The sequence below is a fragment of the Sarcophilus harrisii genome, chromosome 2 (assembly GCF_902635505.1).
Source record: "Sarcophilus harrisii chromosome 2, mSarHar1.11, whole genome shotgun sequence".
Taxonomy (NCBI): domain Eukaryota; kingdom Metazoa; phylum Chordata; class Mammalia; order Dasyuromorphia; family Dasyuridae; genus Sarcophilus; species Sarcophilus harrisii.
In genome coordinates, this window is record NC_045427.1 from 455,066,263 (window position 1) to 455,080,539 (window position 14,277).

The 14,277-nt window shown below is 37.5% G+C and overlaps 1 protein-coding gene across 1 annotated transcript in view; it reads left to right on the plus strand.

Annotated features, from left to right (window-relative positions):
* PEPD (peptidase D) overlaps positions 1-14,277 on the plus strand; it is a 251,936-nt gene that overhangs the window by 42,991 nt on the left and 194,668 nt on the right. Inside the window, exon 4 of the mRNA XM_031954371.1 lies at positions 12,807-12,870. Coding sequence (XP_031810231.1) covers positions 12,807-12,870 — 64 coding nt within the window. The remainder of the gene's footprint in view (positions 1-12,806; positions 12,871-14,277) is intronic.

Sequence of the window (14,277 nt, forward strand, 5' to 3'; positions counted from 1 at the left end):
TTTCTTGATAAACATAAGTTGTATTGCTGCCTTCATTACTGGGTTGATTCATTTTGTTGTTATTGTTCAGTGGTATCTGACTCTTTGTGATCCCATTTGGAGTGTTCTTGACAGAAATAGTGAAGTCTTTGCTATTTCCTTCTCTAGCTTGTTTTACAGATGAGGAAATGGAGGCAAATAGGGTTAAGTGACTTGTCCAAGGTCACTAGTAAATGGCTGAGACTGGATTTGAACTTGGGTCTTCCTGATTCCAGGCCTATGACTGTCCACTTTGCCCCCTCACTGCCCCAGAGTTGATCTATCCTGTGATTAACAAATCTCCTGGACACAATGTCTAATCCAAACTAGTTAATCTGCTTAGTGACTTCTGATTCTCTACTTCCTGTCAGTTCCTCTGCTTAGCTGTACTTACTTATCCCAGGCAACCATGATATTTCTCACTCTCAGCTCTAAGCTTAGCTCGCCTAAGCCAAGCCACCTCTGTCTTTATTTCTGTCGCTACACCGTGCCACCTTAGCTTATGGTTCATGAGCAAATTCTCATCTATCAATAATCAGATCAATTGTATTTTTATCCTGTGGTCCTACACTACTTCTGGTGGCTAGATTGCCTGAGTTCTCTACATTTCCAGTGTCTTTATCATCCTTACATCATTTTTTATATACAAAACTCAGCCATGGTTGTCTCTGTTCTACCTAATTGTGGTTCAGAACTATGGCTTTTACCATGGCTTTCCTAGAACTTTGAGCTAATTTAACTCAGCTACAAACCTTAAGGAGGGAGTATGGAGATATGTTTTCAGTATTATATGATTCCAATGTAAGATAAAATTTTTAAGTGCAAGGGGAAACATTTAATTTGGTAAATTTGGTTACAGATTGGGTGTGGGATCCAGATACTTTCTGCTAACTGTATTCCCATTTGCTTCTTGATTATCTAGCTGGGTGTAAAAACTTTCTTTTTCTAGAATTTAGAAAAGAAATTTCATTTATCTAGATGGGACAGGAATATGATGTCTGGCATGGGATTGAGACAGTGGTTGCCACAGTATGTTGGATTTCCTAGAGGTGAAATGAATTGTGTGGAACTCAACACATCCCTGTAGTAATGCTAACTTAAATACTCAGTGTGTCCTAGTCCCACACTGCAAAGAATAGTGCTGTGTTGTGAGGGGTGGGGTGGGGAGGGAAGTTTAAGAACCACTCATTTAGAGAGATGGAGATTTGATTATCTGATTCCCAGTAGTAGGATTAAGCTTTCTTTTGGGAATGATCCTGATCATTTATATTTTCCTTCTCCTACCCTGCTCAGCAATAAATATTCCTAACTAATTTGAAACTTATGATCTTTGTAGTCTGTAATGTCTATATATAGTCTGAATTAGCAAAGGATTGGAGGGAGACAGCAAACATTGTTAATGTACCTGTTGCTATGAAGTTACATTTCTGCCTCCTGATGGAAGGAATCAGTAAGCCCCCTTTATAACTCATCCTCTGTTAGCTATCTTGTCACATTTATGAGAGTTTACCAAATCTTAGAATAATTACACTAGGAAAGCTGCTCCTTCTTTGTAACTTGAAGAAAGTAACTTTACTACAAATGAAAGTATGTCTGTAGTACTTAAATAAAATGAATAGTAAAATTATTGAAATTACTGAGAGGTTGTACAGGATGGAACTCTTAAGTGGATTTATATTAGTTCATGGATGATGTGGTCTTAAGGCGAAGTTAAGCGTATTTGGGTATAACTTTTTTTTTAAGTTTTACTGATTCCTTTTATTTTTGTATAATATTCCTTTCACCTCTCTTACCTTTTGGTTCTTGTGATAAAGATTTTTAAAAACAATTTATATTTCCAAATTTTGTTCTTTTTCACCTTTCTTCCCCACTCATTGAGAAGGCATTATACATATGATATTATTCATTATACATATGATATATGATAAAGATTTAAAAAGAAAATTAATGACAGTTCAAAAACATCAATCAGTAGATCATATATTTCTCAGCCCTCCAAGAAATTTTTTTCTTAGTCCAGGTTTCATTATTATAGCTATACTGCTTTCAGTTTGGTTTTATTCTTTCCATTTATATTGTGGTAGTCTTGTGTGTTGTGGTTTTCTGACTCGTCTTCTTCACTGTTAGTTCATAGGTTTTTTTTTTTTCCCCTATTCCTAATTGATATTTTTTTACTGTGCCATAATATTCCATTATGTTACTGATAGTCAGCTAGTCTTTAGAATCAGGAGAACTTAAGTTCAAAGCCTACTTCTGATACCTATTGGAAAGTGGCAGTGTTTTCATAATGGATAGAGAGCTGGTCTTGGAATCAAGAGAACTGAAGTTCAAGGCTTGTACCTTTCACTGCTTCAGGCAGCTCTCTAATTCTCTGTGTCCCAGAGCAGTTACCAACTGTCCTTGGAAAAGGGAGTTTGCTTATCAGTAGCTTTGTATACCATTGAAATCATAGATCTAGTACAAAATAAGAAAATCCATGTATCACAATTTTAGCCATTTCCCAATCAATGTTCGTCTATTCCCATTTCTTTGCTAGCATGAAAGTACTGCTAGGAATATAAATGATCTTTTTCTCATGATCTCTTAGGGATATATGCCTAGCAGTGAGACTCTAGGTCAAAGAGTGTGACTATTTTAATAAATTTGATTTTTAGCATAATTCCAAATAACATTCCAAAATAGTTGTATCAATTCACAACTGCCCCATTAATCTATCTTCTCACAACCCCTCCACTGTTGACTATCTCCATTTTGGATGGAAATTCATTGACTGTTTTTATTCTTTGTCTTCTTTGCTGTAATCCTAATCTCCCTCCATCATCACCCCCAATACCCATCCCCTAGTCTTTTTGAACTTTACTGTCAAGATGAGAAATTGTTCAATACCCCTTGCTAATAGTGGAAAACAAAACAATGGGCCCATTGACCTAACATAGTATGGCATTTTTGCTGTTTTTATGATTGTTTCTGATAGATATTATAGATGTTAACACCCAAAGGGATTTGAAGACTATCTGCAATTTTTAGAGATTGGGGGGAGAAGTATGAGGGTGTGTAGGTTGCTAGGGGATAAACTCACCACTTTTATTTTTGATGTGCCATTATATAATGTTGCTCTCTGGGATGCTGTCATTGTATGAGTGCAGTGACCAATTTGAGCAGATAACTTCTCATTTTCAGGAAGGTAAATGTTACTGCTTCACTTTCTTGGTTTGTTTTAGTATTGTAAACAGCAGCAAAGTTGACTTATCCAATAGGCCAGGGATTTTCTAAAGGGGAAAAAAGTGTTTGTGTTGGGAAAAGGTCAGCAATATGCCCTGAGTAGAAATAGTTAGGCTTTTTGTGTGACAGACATAGGAAGATTTTTGTCTTCTCCCAAACTGATTTTTCAAAGTTACTACATCCAGCCATATTTGTTAAATTTAAAAAAAAAAGATTAAATAATGCAGGGATTAATTTTTTTTTTTAAAGATCAACGAAAAATATAGTTTTTCTTAGAGGCTATGTGAAAGAATGGGAGAAAGTTGCCCTCCAGGTCCCAGAGGAAAGTTTTAGTAGAAACTGAAATTGATGACCTTGGAGAACTAATACACTGAGAGGTGAATCAATGTGGATTGAAACAAAAGATAATCAGGGGAATATATTTGTAGTTGCTAGCTGTAGACCACACATGGTCACTAGGGGCAATTTAATGAGGAAATAAAAGCCAAAAAATGTAAATAGTATAAACTAATTGGATTTGTGTATTGGAACTTTTTTCATTTCAAAAGAAAGGAATCTCAGCAAAAAATTCAGTAGTAATTCAGTAGAAGGATTTGTCTTGTCCTTCCCCTTTCCTCCAATTGTAGGTGCAGAATGGACTTTCCTTTTGGCTGCCAGTTTCTTAGTTTATCCAGATTATGCCATTGGACACTCCCTAGGCTCCAGCAGATATTTGTTGACCACTTACTAGAATCCCAGCCCAGTGCTTACCCTAGGAAGTGGGTAAGAAAAATAACAGAACTAAACATTATCAGGGAAAGAATCCTCATGTGTGGTATTTGGACCTTTCCGGGCCAGTTGTGTGAAATGCCTCCTGAGTACTGAGAACAACTAAATATGGTGGGGTTTCAAAAAAGATTCATATTAACCAGTGTAGCCAAGCAAATTCCTGATCAAAGAGAAACTGAGAGAAACTTCCTCTGTCTCTTTTACCTTTTCTCTCCCAATCTAAACTTTGAAGCAGCACTCCACTGTTGATAAAAAATAGAATTTGGAATCATAACACCTTTATTTGACTTCCTTCTTTGCCACTTACTAGCTTTTGGAACTTTGGTAATCGTTGGTAAACCTCTCTGGTCCTCCCATACTCTCTTCTCCACAAATGAGGGGTCCGTATTATCATAGAATCACAGAATTTGAGAATCAGAAGTAATCTCCGCGCCAACACAGACCAGCCCATCTATGAAAAGAATCCCTATTATAACATTTTTGACAAGTGGTTGGTTCTTAGATGATCTCAAATCTCTAATCTCTAAATCCCATGATCCTCTGCTTGTTGTCACTTAGGGGATATAAGGAGGAATCTATGACTCAGTCCTTAGAGCGTTGCCCAGTAGTTTCTGCTTGGTCAAGGCTGGGAGCTGTGGTGAGATTAGTGTTGAGTATGGGACATCCCAAGTTAACAAGTCCTCCCTTAGCAGGAAGGAGGGTCTTATAAAGTAAAAGAAATTCCTGAAGGTGATGGCTGTGATGCTTAGTCCTGTGTGGCTGTGTGGCTATATAACTGGAACTTTATTGAAATCATTCAGGGAGTTAACAAGCATTTACTTAGTGCCTCCTATGTGCCAGACACTGTGCTAGATGCAAAAGTTAAACAGAGAAGGAAACAAGCATAGAGCTAATCAAGAAGTTTGTATTCTATCTGACAAGTACAGATATAAGTACATATAGAATAAATATACATACAGGATAGTTGATGTGGAGAGCACTTTCAATTAGTGGTATGCTTGTAGTTTCTTGTAGAAAGTGAGAGTTGAGCTGTGAAGAGAGATATTTTGTGAGGTAAAGGTGAGGAAATAGCACATTCTAGAAATAAATTTCAGTTCAATAAACATTAAATGCCTACTATGTGGTAAGTATTGGGTATACATATAAGAAAAAGAAAGCTCCTACTCTCAAGGAGCTTACAATTTAATAGTGAAAAATAACACTCAAAAAGAATCTTTAAAAACAGGAGGAAAAGTTTGGTGTGAGCCTTTTTAAGAGGAGATTTGGGGAGGAATTTTTTATCCTATGCTCCTGCCCTCCAATCAAAGAATGAAAGGTTACTAAAGATGCTGGTGAGGAATGAATACCAAAACTGATGCAGTTTCAGAGAGGTATAATTTTCTGGTGATGAGCTTTTCTTGATGATGATAATGATGATGGTGGTGGTGGTGGTGATGGTGGGAATGGTTAGGTGTGAATAGAGTTCAAATAGATTTTACCACAAAACAAAAGAGAGAGGTTTTTTCCTTACCAAAAAGATTACCTTATTATGAAATTTTATAAGCTACATCATATGGGAACATTTTATGCCATAGGATGATTGGTTACAACTGGAAGGGATCTTAAGGTCTAGTCCAACTCCCTTATTTTATAGATGAGGAAATTGAGGGCCAGAGACAATTCATTGTCCACACAGGTAATATGGGTAGAGAGGAGGAATGACCAGTGGAAATAATGGAGACCAGAGATGAAGTGCCATGTGTGAAGAGCAGAGGGAAGATCAGTTTGTTTGAATTGTAGAGTAATGTATTATGAGATTAGAAAGAGTTTGGGGTTAGAAAGATAGGTTGTGGATGTCTTTAAAAGCTATAAAGGAGAGCTTATATTTGATACCCTAGGAAATATGCAGCTTTTGGAGTTTGAATAAGAGAGTAATGTGGTCAAATCTATGCTAAAGGAAAATCTCTTTGGTAGCTGGGTGGTGTATGACCTGGAGAGGGGAAGAGCCTTGAAGAAGAGAGATCAACAGGAGACTGTCACAGTTGAAAAGAGAAACCCCTAGATTAAGTTCTTGTTCTGGTCTCTTAATCTCATGGATTCTATTTCTTCATCTGTAAAATGGGGATGATAATTGCTGCTGTGCTTTTTCCCAGAGATGTTATAAAGATCACACAGGGTCACAGCTGTGACTCTAAAGCATCTTTAATGGGGTGGGGAATGGTTTCGGGTATCTCGTCTTCATAGGATCATAGCTATGGAGCTGGAAGATAGCTTTGAGATTCTTTAGGCCAGCCCCTTTCCTTGATAGGTGACCCTTACTGTTTTATGGATAATTAGGGAGAAGCTTGACTTGGTTAAGACTTGCTGGGGCTCCTCAGACGCATACAGAATGCCCATGTAATAATGTAAATGTAAATAATGATACTGGACAGATATGCTGAGTGGCACCTGAGAGGGGTGGACTGTAAGTATGCTAAATGAGGGGTTGACCTTATTTTTTCTGATGCCTGTAATGGCATATAGCGAATTGTGAGAACTCAATATTAATTGATTACAAGTGAAGCTTGAAATTAAATCTGAAACTTGAAGGAAGAACCCAGGAGACCTGTTGTTCAGCCTTGATATTGATCTACCATGTTTCCTCAAGACAAATTAAAATGTGATTGAGACATACTGGTGGGACGGAAGTATAGGACCTCCAGCTGTTTTTTCTCTTGTTTGCCCAGTGAGACTGGGCTTGCATTGTAAAAAGGGAGTCAGATTCTATAGCAGGCTCTCTTTGGAAATAAACAATGGTTCCTGGAGAGCAGGAGTCAGTTTGGCCCCCTGCAAAGTCAACCTGAATTTTAGTCGTTATTGTAATTCAAGGGTAACCTCCAGGAGATGGTCTGTTTAGAGGAATAGGGTTCATAGTAAATCAAGGGAAACTGGCCTTTTGTCAGGTCCTACAAGTTATGATGTTATGGTGACTAGAGTATCAAACTTGGAGTTAGAAAGACTTGAGGTTCAAATCCCACTTCAGACACTTACTAGTTTGTTACCCAGACATTTATTTAACCTTTTTTTTTCTCAGTTTTCTAATCTCAAAAATAAGGATTTTATGATCATATGATCTTCCCTCTATAGGTACGGATCCTTTTTGTAGATTTTAGCTTCCACCCCATAATATTGTGTGAAGGAAGACTAATAATGAGTTTTAATTATCATTTAGTGCCTTCAGCCACCTGGAAAGGTGTGAATAGATTCGATCCCAAGACAACAGATAGCCTACAGAAGTTTTTCAATTTTCTTTACTAGAAAGGTTGACCCATTATGCAATTTTACAACCTACAGCAAATAGAAACATGTATTATGCTATAGAGTCATAGATTTAGAACTGTAAGAGACCTTTTGATCTAGTCTAACATCCTAATTTTACAGATGAGAAAATTAAGGTCAGATTTGAACATCCCCACTCCATTAGCTCCAAATTGTTTCAACTCTATCATACTGTTTTGACACAATGACTGGAGCAGAAATGGCTCAGAGGAGATTGAATATTATATACAAGGAACTGAGATTCCCTATTTAGCCAAGTAGGTACTTCATTCTTCTCTTTGCCCAGGGAACTCAGAAAAACATATTCAAATTACAGAAGGAAGGGTTCAGATTAGGGCAGGCTCAGAAACAAATGCATCTCTTTTTTTTTTTTTTTTTTTTTTTTTTTTTGAGGGTTTAAAAAATTTTTTTAATTTGTTATTTTATTTTTAACATTCTTTTCTCTTTAAATTTTGAGTTCCAAATTCTTTCCCTCTCTCCCACCTTCTTCCTCACCCACTAGGAAGGCAAGCAATATAATATCAATTATATATGTAAAATCATGCAAAATATATTTCCATATTAATCATATTTCAAAAAAAGTAAGAAAAAGAAAATTATTCTTTACTTTGCACTCAGAGTTCATTAAAACAAATACTTTCTGAAAATAACTAATCCCAAAACAGGCCATTCTTTTCTGTTCTGTTCTCAGATCCTAGTTGCAGATCCTTAGTTTATCTCTATGTAGGTTCCTTAGCCAATGTCCTGGACTGAGCCTAGCCACATTAACACTGAGATACTCACCTGAAGGAAAATGGATCCTTGAGCAGAATAGACATTCAACACAGGGAATTTTTGCTAGGTCTGAATGAATTCCTTATATGTGCTGTGCTAAGTGCTTGGGATACAAACATAAACAAGAAATGTGGTCCCTGCCTTCCAAAAGTTTAAATTCTTTTTTCTTTTTTTATTATTATATCTTTTTATTTATAAAACATATGCATGGGTAATTTTTTCAATATTAACCCTTGCAAAACCACCTGTTCCAAAATTTCCCTTCCTTCCCACCCCCTCCCCTAGATGGTAGGTAGTCCAATACATGTTAATATGTTAAATCCAACGTATGTATACATATTTATACAGTTATCTTGCTGCGTAAGAAAAATTGGATCTAGGGGAAAAAAACCCCTGAGGAAGAAAACAAAAATGCAAGCAAACTGGTAATCATTCCATTGTTGAAGAGAGCCATGCCCATCAGAATCGATCTACATTGTATAGTCTTGTTGTTGCTGTGTATGATCTGCTCATTTCACTCAGCATCAGTTCGTGTAAGTCTCTTCAGGCCTCTCTGAAATCATCCTGCTGGTCATTTCTTATAAAACAATAATATTCCATAATATTCATATACCACAATTTATTCAGCCATTTTCCAATTCATGGGCATCTACTCAGTTTCCAGTTTCTGGCCACTACAAACAGAGCTGCCACAAACATTCGTGCACATACAGGTCCCTTTCCCTCCTTTAAGATCTCTTTGGGATATAATCCCAGTAGTAATACTGTTGGGTCAAAGGGTATGCACAGTTTGATAATTTTTGAGCATAGTTGCAAGTTGAGAAGCTTAAGTTCTAATGTGAGAAAATAGCACTTATCAGGGAGCTGAGGGGTAGGATGGTATATCTATGGTGGTGTGGTTCGGAAATGTCTGGAAAGTGGCTTGGCAGCTTAGTTCTGGGTCAGATGAGTCAAAAGTTTACCTCCTGGAATTCAGGAACATTTTCTCCTCTGTCAAGTATTTTGGTGCCTATTATGTGCCAGGTTCTGTGCTAAGTCTCTGGGAATGTAAAGACAGACAAATTCAATCCCTACTCCCAATGAGCTCAATCTAATGGGGTAGACATGAGAACAAATACACACAAACAAGATATGTACAGGACCAATTGGAGGTGATCAACAGAGCACTAGCATTAAGGGGGACTGAGAAAAACCTTGTAAAAGGTAGGAGTTTAGCTGGGAGTTGAAGGAAGCCAGAAAAGTCAGGAGATGGAGATGAGGTAGGAGAGCATACTAAGTGTGGGGAAAAACAATTACAATACCTGGAGTCATGATATGAATTGCTTGATTTGAGAAACAATAAGCACCATATTGTTTTCAAATTTTGGGGGTATACTTTGCCTCCTTTTCACAGTGAAACTTCATTCATACACTTCTTGTTGTTTATTGAATATTTCACATTGAGGATATCTCTTAGGCATCTCAGACTCAATTTGTCTAAAACTGAAGTTTATCTTTTCCTCTAAATTTATTACTCTACCTGCTTCTGAACTTCCCTATTTCTGTCTAGGATTCCTGAATCCAGTTACATAGTTTCATGACCTCAAAAATTATTCCAGGTGATGTAATGGATAGAGTACTGTGCCTAAAATAAGGGAAACCTGAGTTAAATGTGGCCTTAGACAGTTATTAGCTGTGTGACTGGGAAAGAGTTAATCATTTAAATCTGAGCTGTTAAATCCTTTGCACTGTGTCCTGTTGCAAATTATACCTGGCTAATTCTCAGTTCTGGATTACTTTTGCTCTTTGCTTACTTGGACAGTGATGATAAGAAGTCACACAATCCTGCTGACTAACCTACTACAAATCTGTAATCTAACTTCAACTCGGTCATCATTGCAGCAAGACAGTCTTTTTATTCCTTCCAAATCTATTCTTTATTGAACTCCCTTTAAAGGTTACTCTAAACTTTTTTCTCTTCCTATTTATAGTATTCCTCTGCTCATCCTCAAAGCTGAGAGAATTCTGTCATTCTTTATTGAGAAAACATAGGCTATTACTAGGACCTCTCTTTTCTTTTTTCTATATTTCACAATTCCTTGTCATCATCTCTCTCCTTGACTTTAATTCTCCGATGAAGAGGTAGCTCCTTTCCTGGCCAAGCTGAACCCCTAAAATCTAGCTTTGTTCCCACCCCTTTCCATCTCATCCAGTAGATTGGTTCATGTATGTTCCCCCTTCTCTCATTCTAAATCATTTCCTATCTAGTAGCTCATCCCCTTCTACCTGCAAACATTCCCATGTAAACATCTCCTGTGCTTAATCTCTCATTTGATTTTACCATCCCCTCAAGCTATCATCCTCTTTCTCTCTTTCCTTTCACAGTCAAATTCCTAGGAAAAGCTGTTGCTGTTATTGCTTCGAATTTCTCCCCTTTTATTTCTCAACACTTTGTAGTCTGTAACCAGTTGAAGCTACTCTTGTCATGTTACAAATTATTGCTTACTTACCAAAACTGAGTGTCTTTCATAAGCTCTTTTTTTTCTTGACCTCTTTTCATTGAACATTTAATGATGATGATGGTGATGATAGATAGCATTTATAGAATAGCATTTTGTTCAATTATTTTTCAGTCATGTCTGACTCTTTGTAACCCTGTTTGGGATTTTCTTGACAAAGAGCTGATTTGCCATTTTCTTCACCAGCTTATTTTACAGATGAGGCAAACAAGGTCATATGACTAGTAAGTGTCTGAGGCCCAATTTGACCTCAGGAATTTGAGTCTTGCTAACTTCAGTCCAGCACTCTGTCCATTGTATTACCGTGCTTTCCAAAGCACCTTTAATATGTTAACTCATTTGATCCTCACAATAGCTTTGGGAGTTAGGTGCTATTATTATCCCTATTTATAAGTGCAGAGCCTGAGACACATATCTGGTAAGTGTTTGAGACAGTGAAGAGTAACTAGAAGAATGAAGTCAGGCTCTATGCCTGACATGTGGACTTCATTCTTCTAGTTACTCTTTCCTTTTTGGGATTTTGTGAGACGGTTCCATCTTGGTTTATATTCTATCAGTTAGACTGATCTTTCTCAATCTCTCTTGTTGGCTATCATATATTTCCTATCTAGCAACTATAGGTTTACCCCTAAGTTCCATCCTGCCTCTTTTTCCCTTTCTTTCATAGTGACTTCTTCATCTTTTATTGATTTAGATATCATCTCTCTTTTTTTAATTATAGCTTTTTACTTACAAGCTATATGCATAGGTTAGGTATCATCTCTATGAAGATGTTGGTGAGATCCTATTCTGCTTCTTTTTATTCTGTCTGGTCTCTGCCTAGGACTAGATGTTCCCTTAGGCATTTTACATTTAATATGCCCAGCACAGATTCATCACCTCTCCTTGAAAATACTTCACTTTTTGTGGAGGGCACTAGCCTTCCAGTCACCAAGATGCACAATTTCAGTATCATTTGCAATTGAGAAATAAAAGGGGAGAAATTCGAAGCAATAACAGCAATAGCTTTTCCTAGGAATTTGACTGTGAAAGGAAAGAGAGAAAAAGAGGATGATAGCTTGAGGGGATGGTAAAATCAAATGAGAGATTAAGCACTGGAGATGTTTACTTGGGAATGTTTGCAGGCAGAAGGGAATGAGCTGCTAGATAGGAAATGATTTAGAATGAGAGAAGAGGGAACATACACGAACCATTCTACTGGAAGAGATGGAAAGGGGTGGGAACAAAGCTAGATTTAAAGGGTTCGCTTTGGCCAGCCTCTTCGTTCCCAATTTGTGTTTGGTTGTCATGTTACGTAGATTCTACATCCATAGGTTTCAACATCTGTCTCCATTTCTCCAAGGAAGCAGCCCAGTGGCTAAATAAATAGAGCTCTGGGCTTAGAGTCTGGAGGATCTGAGTTCCAATCCGTCCTTAGACACTTACTACCTTTATTAGCTGTGTACACTGGGCAAGTCCCTTAACCTCTATGAGCCTCAATTTTCTTATCTGTTAAACGGGGGTTATAATAATAGCATCTACCTCCCAATTTTGTTGGGAAGATCAAATGAGACAATATTTGTCAAGCACTTAGCTTAGTGCCTGGCATATTGTAAGCACTATATAAATGTTAGCTATTATCATTATTACTTTTTATTCATAAAGCCAAGATTTTAACCAGGTCTTGGCTTAAAAGCCAAGGCCTTTCTCACTTCCTGCTTAAACTAATCTCCTGATTGGTCTTCTTGCCTCAAGTTTCCCCCTTCCCACATCTATCTTCCACACAATTGCTGAAGTTGTTATACCTAAGACACAGATCCTTTCTTGCTCAGGGACTGAGGAAACTACTTTTCCAGACTTTATATGAACAATCCTTATTTTTGTATTCTACATTTCAGCCAAACTGTTGTTCCCATTGCATCTTTTCCTTTCATGCCCTGGTACAGACTGACTTTTTCAGCACCTGATGTGTATTCTATCTTTAGTTCCACCTTTAGAATCTTTAGTTTCCCTTGGTGTTCAGATAGAATGAGAACTCCATTGGGGTAAGGAATCCTTTCCCTTTTTTTTTTTTTTTTTTTCCTACAGTGTGGCACATAGATGGTATTTAATAAATGCTTTTTGGTTAATTAATTGGTATTCTGGGGATGCATGCTTTCCTGAGTACTGTTTTTTTTTTTTCATTGACATTAATTAGATATAGCCCATGCTGTGACACTAACCAATCACTTCTATTGTATCTTTTTAAAGGATTCACTCTCGTGAGCACTTCAAGGAGAAGTACGCTGTGGATGATGTGCAGTATTCAGATGACGTGAGTGTCTTTTTGTTGTTTTAACTAATAGTTGTTGACTGTAATTCATCCAAAGAGTAATTTTACCTAATTTATGCTAATTCCCTAATTTTCACACTCTTCTGTACAACAGAAACTGGGTTTTTGGTTCTGGTTGCTCTTCTTTTCTCTCTAGATATTCTCCCACTGGTTTCCTGTCATCTCTAAACAGACCTAGCTCCAGTCCTATATTTCTAACTCCCTGATGGTTAACTCCACCTTGAACAGGCATCTTCAACTCAGCATGTCGAAAATTGGAATTTACTTTTCTCTCCCATCACCTTCCTTTCACTCTCTTAATTCTGTCCGTGACATCACCATTCTTCCAGTCCCCTGGGTCTGCATTGTAGAGTCACCCTCTACTATTTGCCTTTTCCTTTCCCCCTCAGCCCCTATATCCAGCCAGGTTCCAAGTGTTATTGTCATTGTATACAAGATACAGCATATCTTGCATATATCTCTTTCTCTCTGCTCACACAATTACCACCCCAGTTTAGGCCTTTATCACCACTTTCATGGACTAGAATGTTAGCCACTTAATTGGGATCTCTGCCTGTGATCTGTCTCCTTCACAGAGCTGCTTTTTGAAACCCAGATCTGACGCTATCCTATTAATATTTCCCTTAGTGTAAATTTTTGGACCTTGTTCTACACTAGAAATATTTTTCTTTATTTCTCTTTTTATCCTCTGTATGCCTCCTCAGTGTTCTATGCTTTCTTATAGAAGAATTTCTTATATAAGTTGTGGTGGTGCTTCTACAATTTACAGCTCAGACAACAATCAGTTTATACTTTATGAAATTGAAGTTAGAAATTTTGGAATCAGAGTCCTTTTGGAAGGATCTTTGTGAGTTAAGAGAACCCTTACTCCTTCCCTCTGTCTCTCTGCCATCTTCTTCACCTGCCTGAAGTTTAGTATCTACTGACTCTGGATCTCTGCTCATGATATGTGAGGGAGTAGAAATTCAAATGCATTACATATCTTAAAAGACATCAATGATTTCAGTAGAGTCAGAGGATCTGAGTTAAAATGAATGAATTTTTGTTTTTGTCTCATGGTTCACTGGATTGGTCATTGTTGCAGGAGGGGGGAATTCCTGGGTTAAAGTCTGGCCTTACAGCATAGCTCTGTCTGATGCCCTATTCTGACTCTGCAGGCCAGGCAGAGTGGCACACACTTTTAACCCCAGCTCTTGACAAGGCTGAGACCAGTGAATCTCTTGCTCTGAAGGAGGGTCACTGTCTAAATCGGAAAGGTCAAAGCTCCCATGCTGATATCTAGCCCGTGAGTAAACTTTCCATCTCTAGCCTGGGTGAAATCAGGAGACTGGCCCTTTAAAAAAGAAAGAAAGAAAAAGATTCCACCCAAAACTGTAAATAAGATTCTAA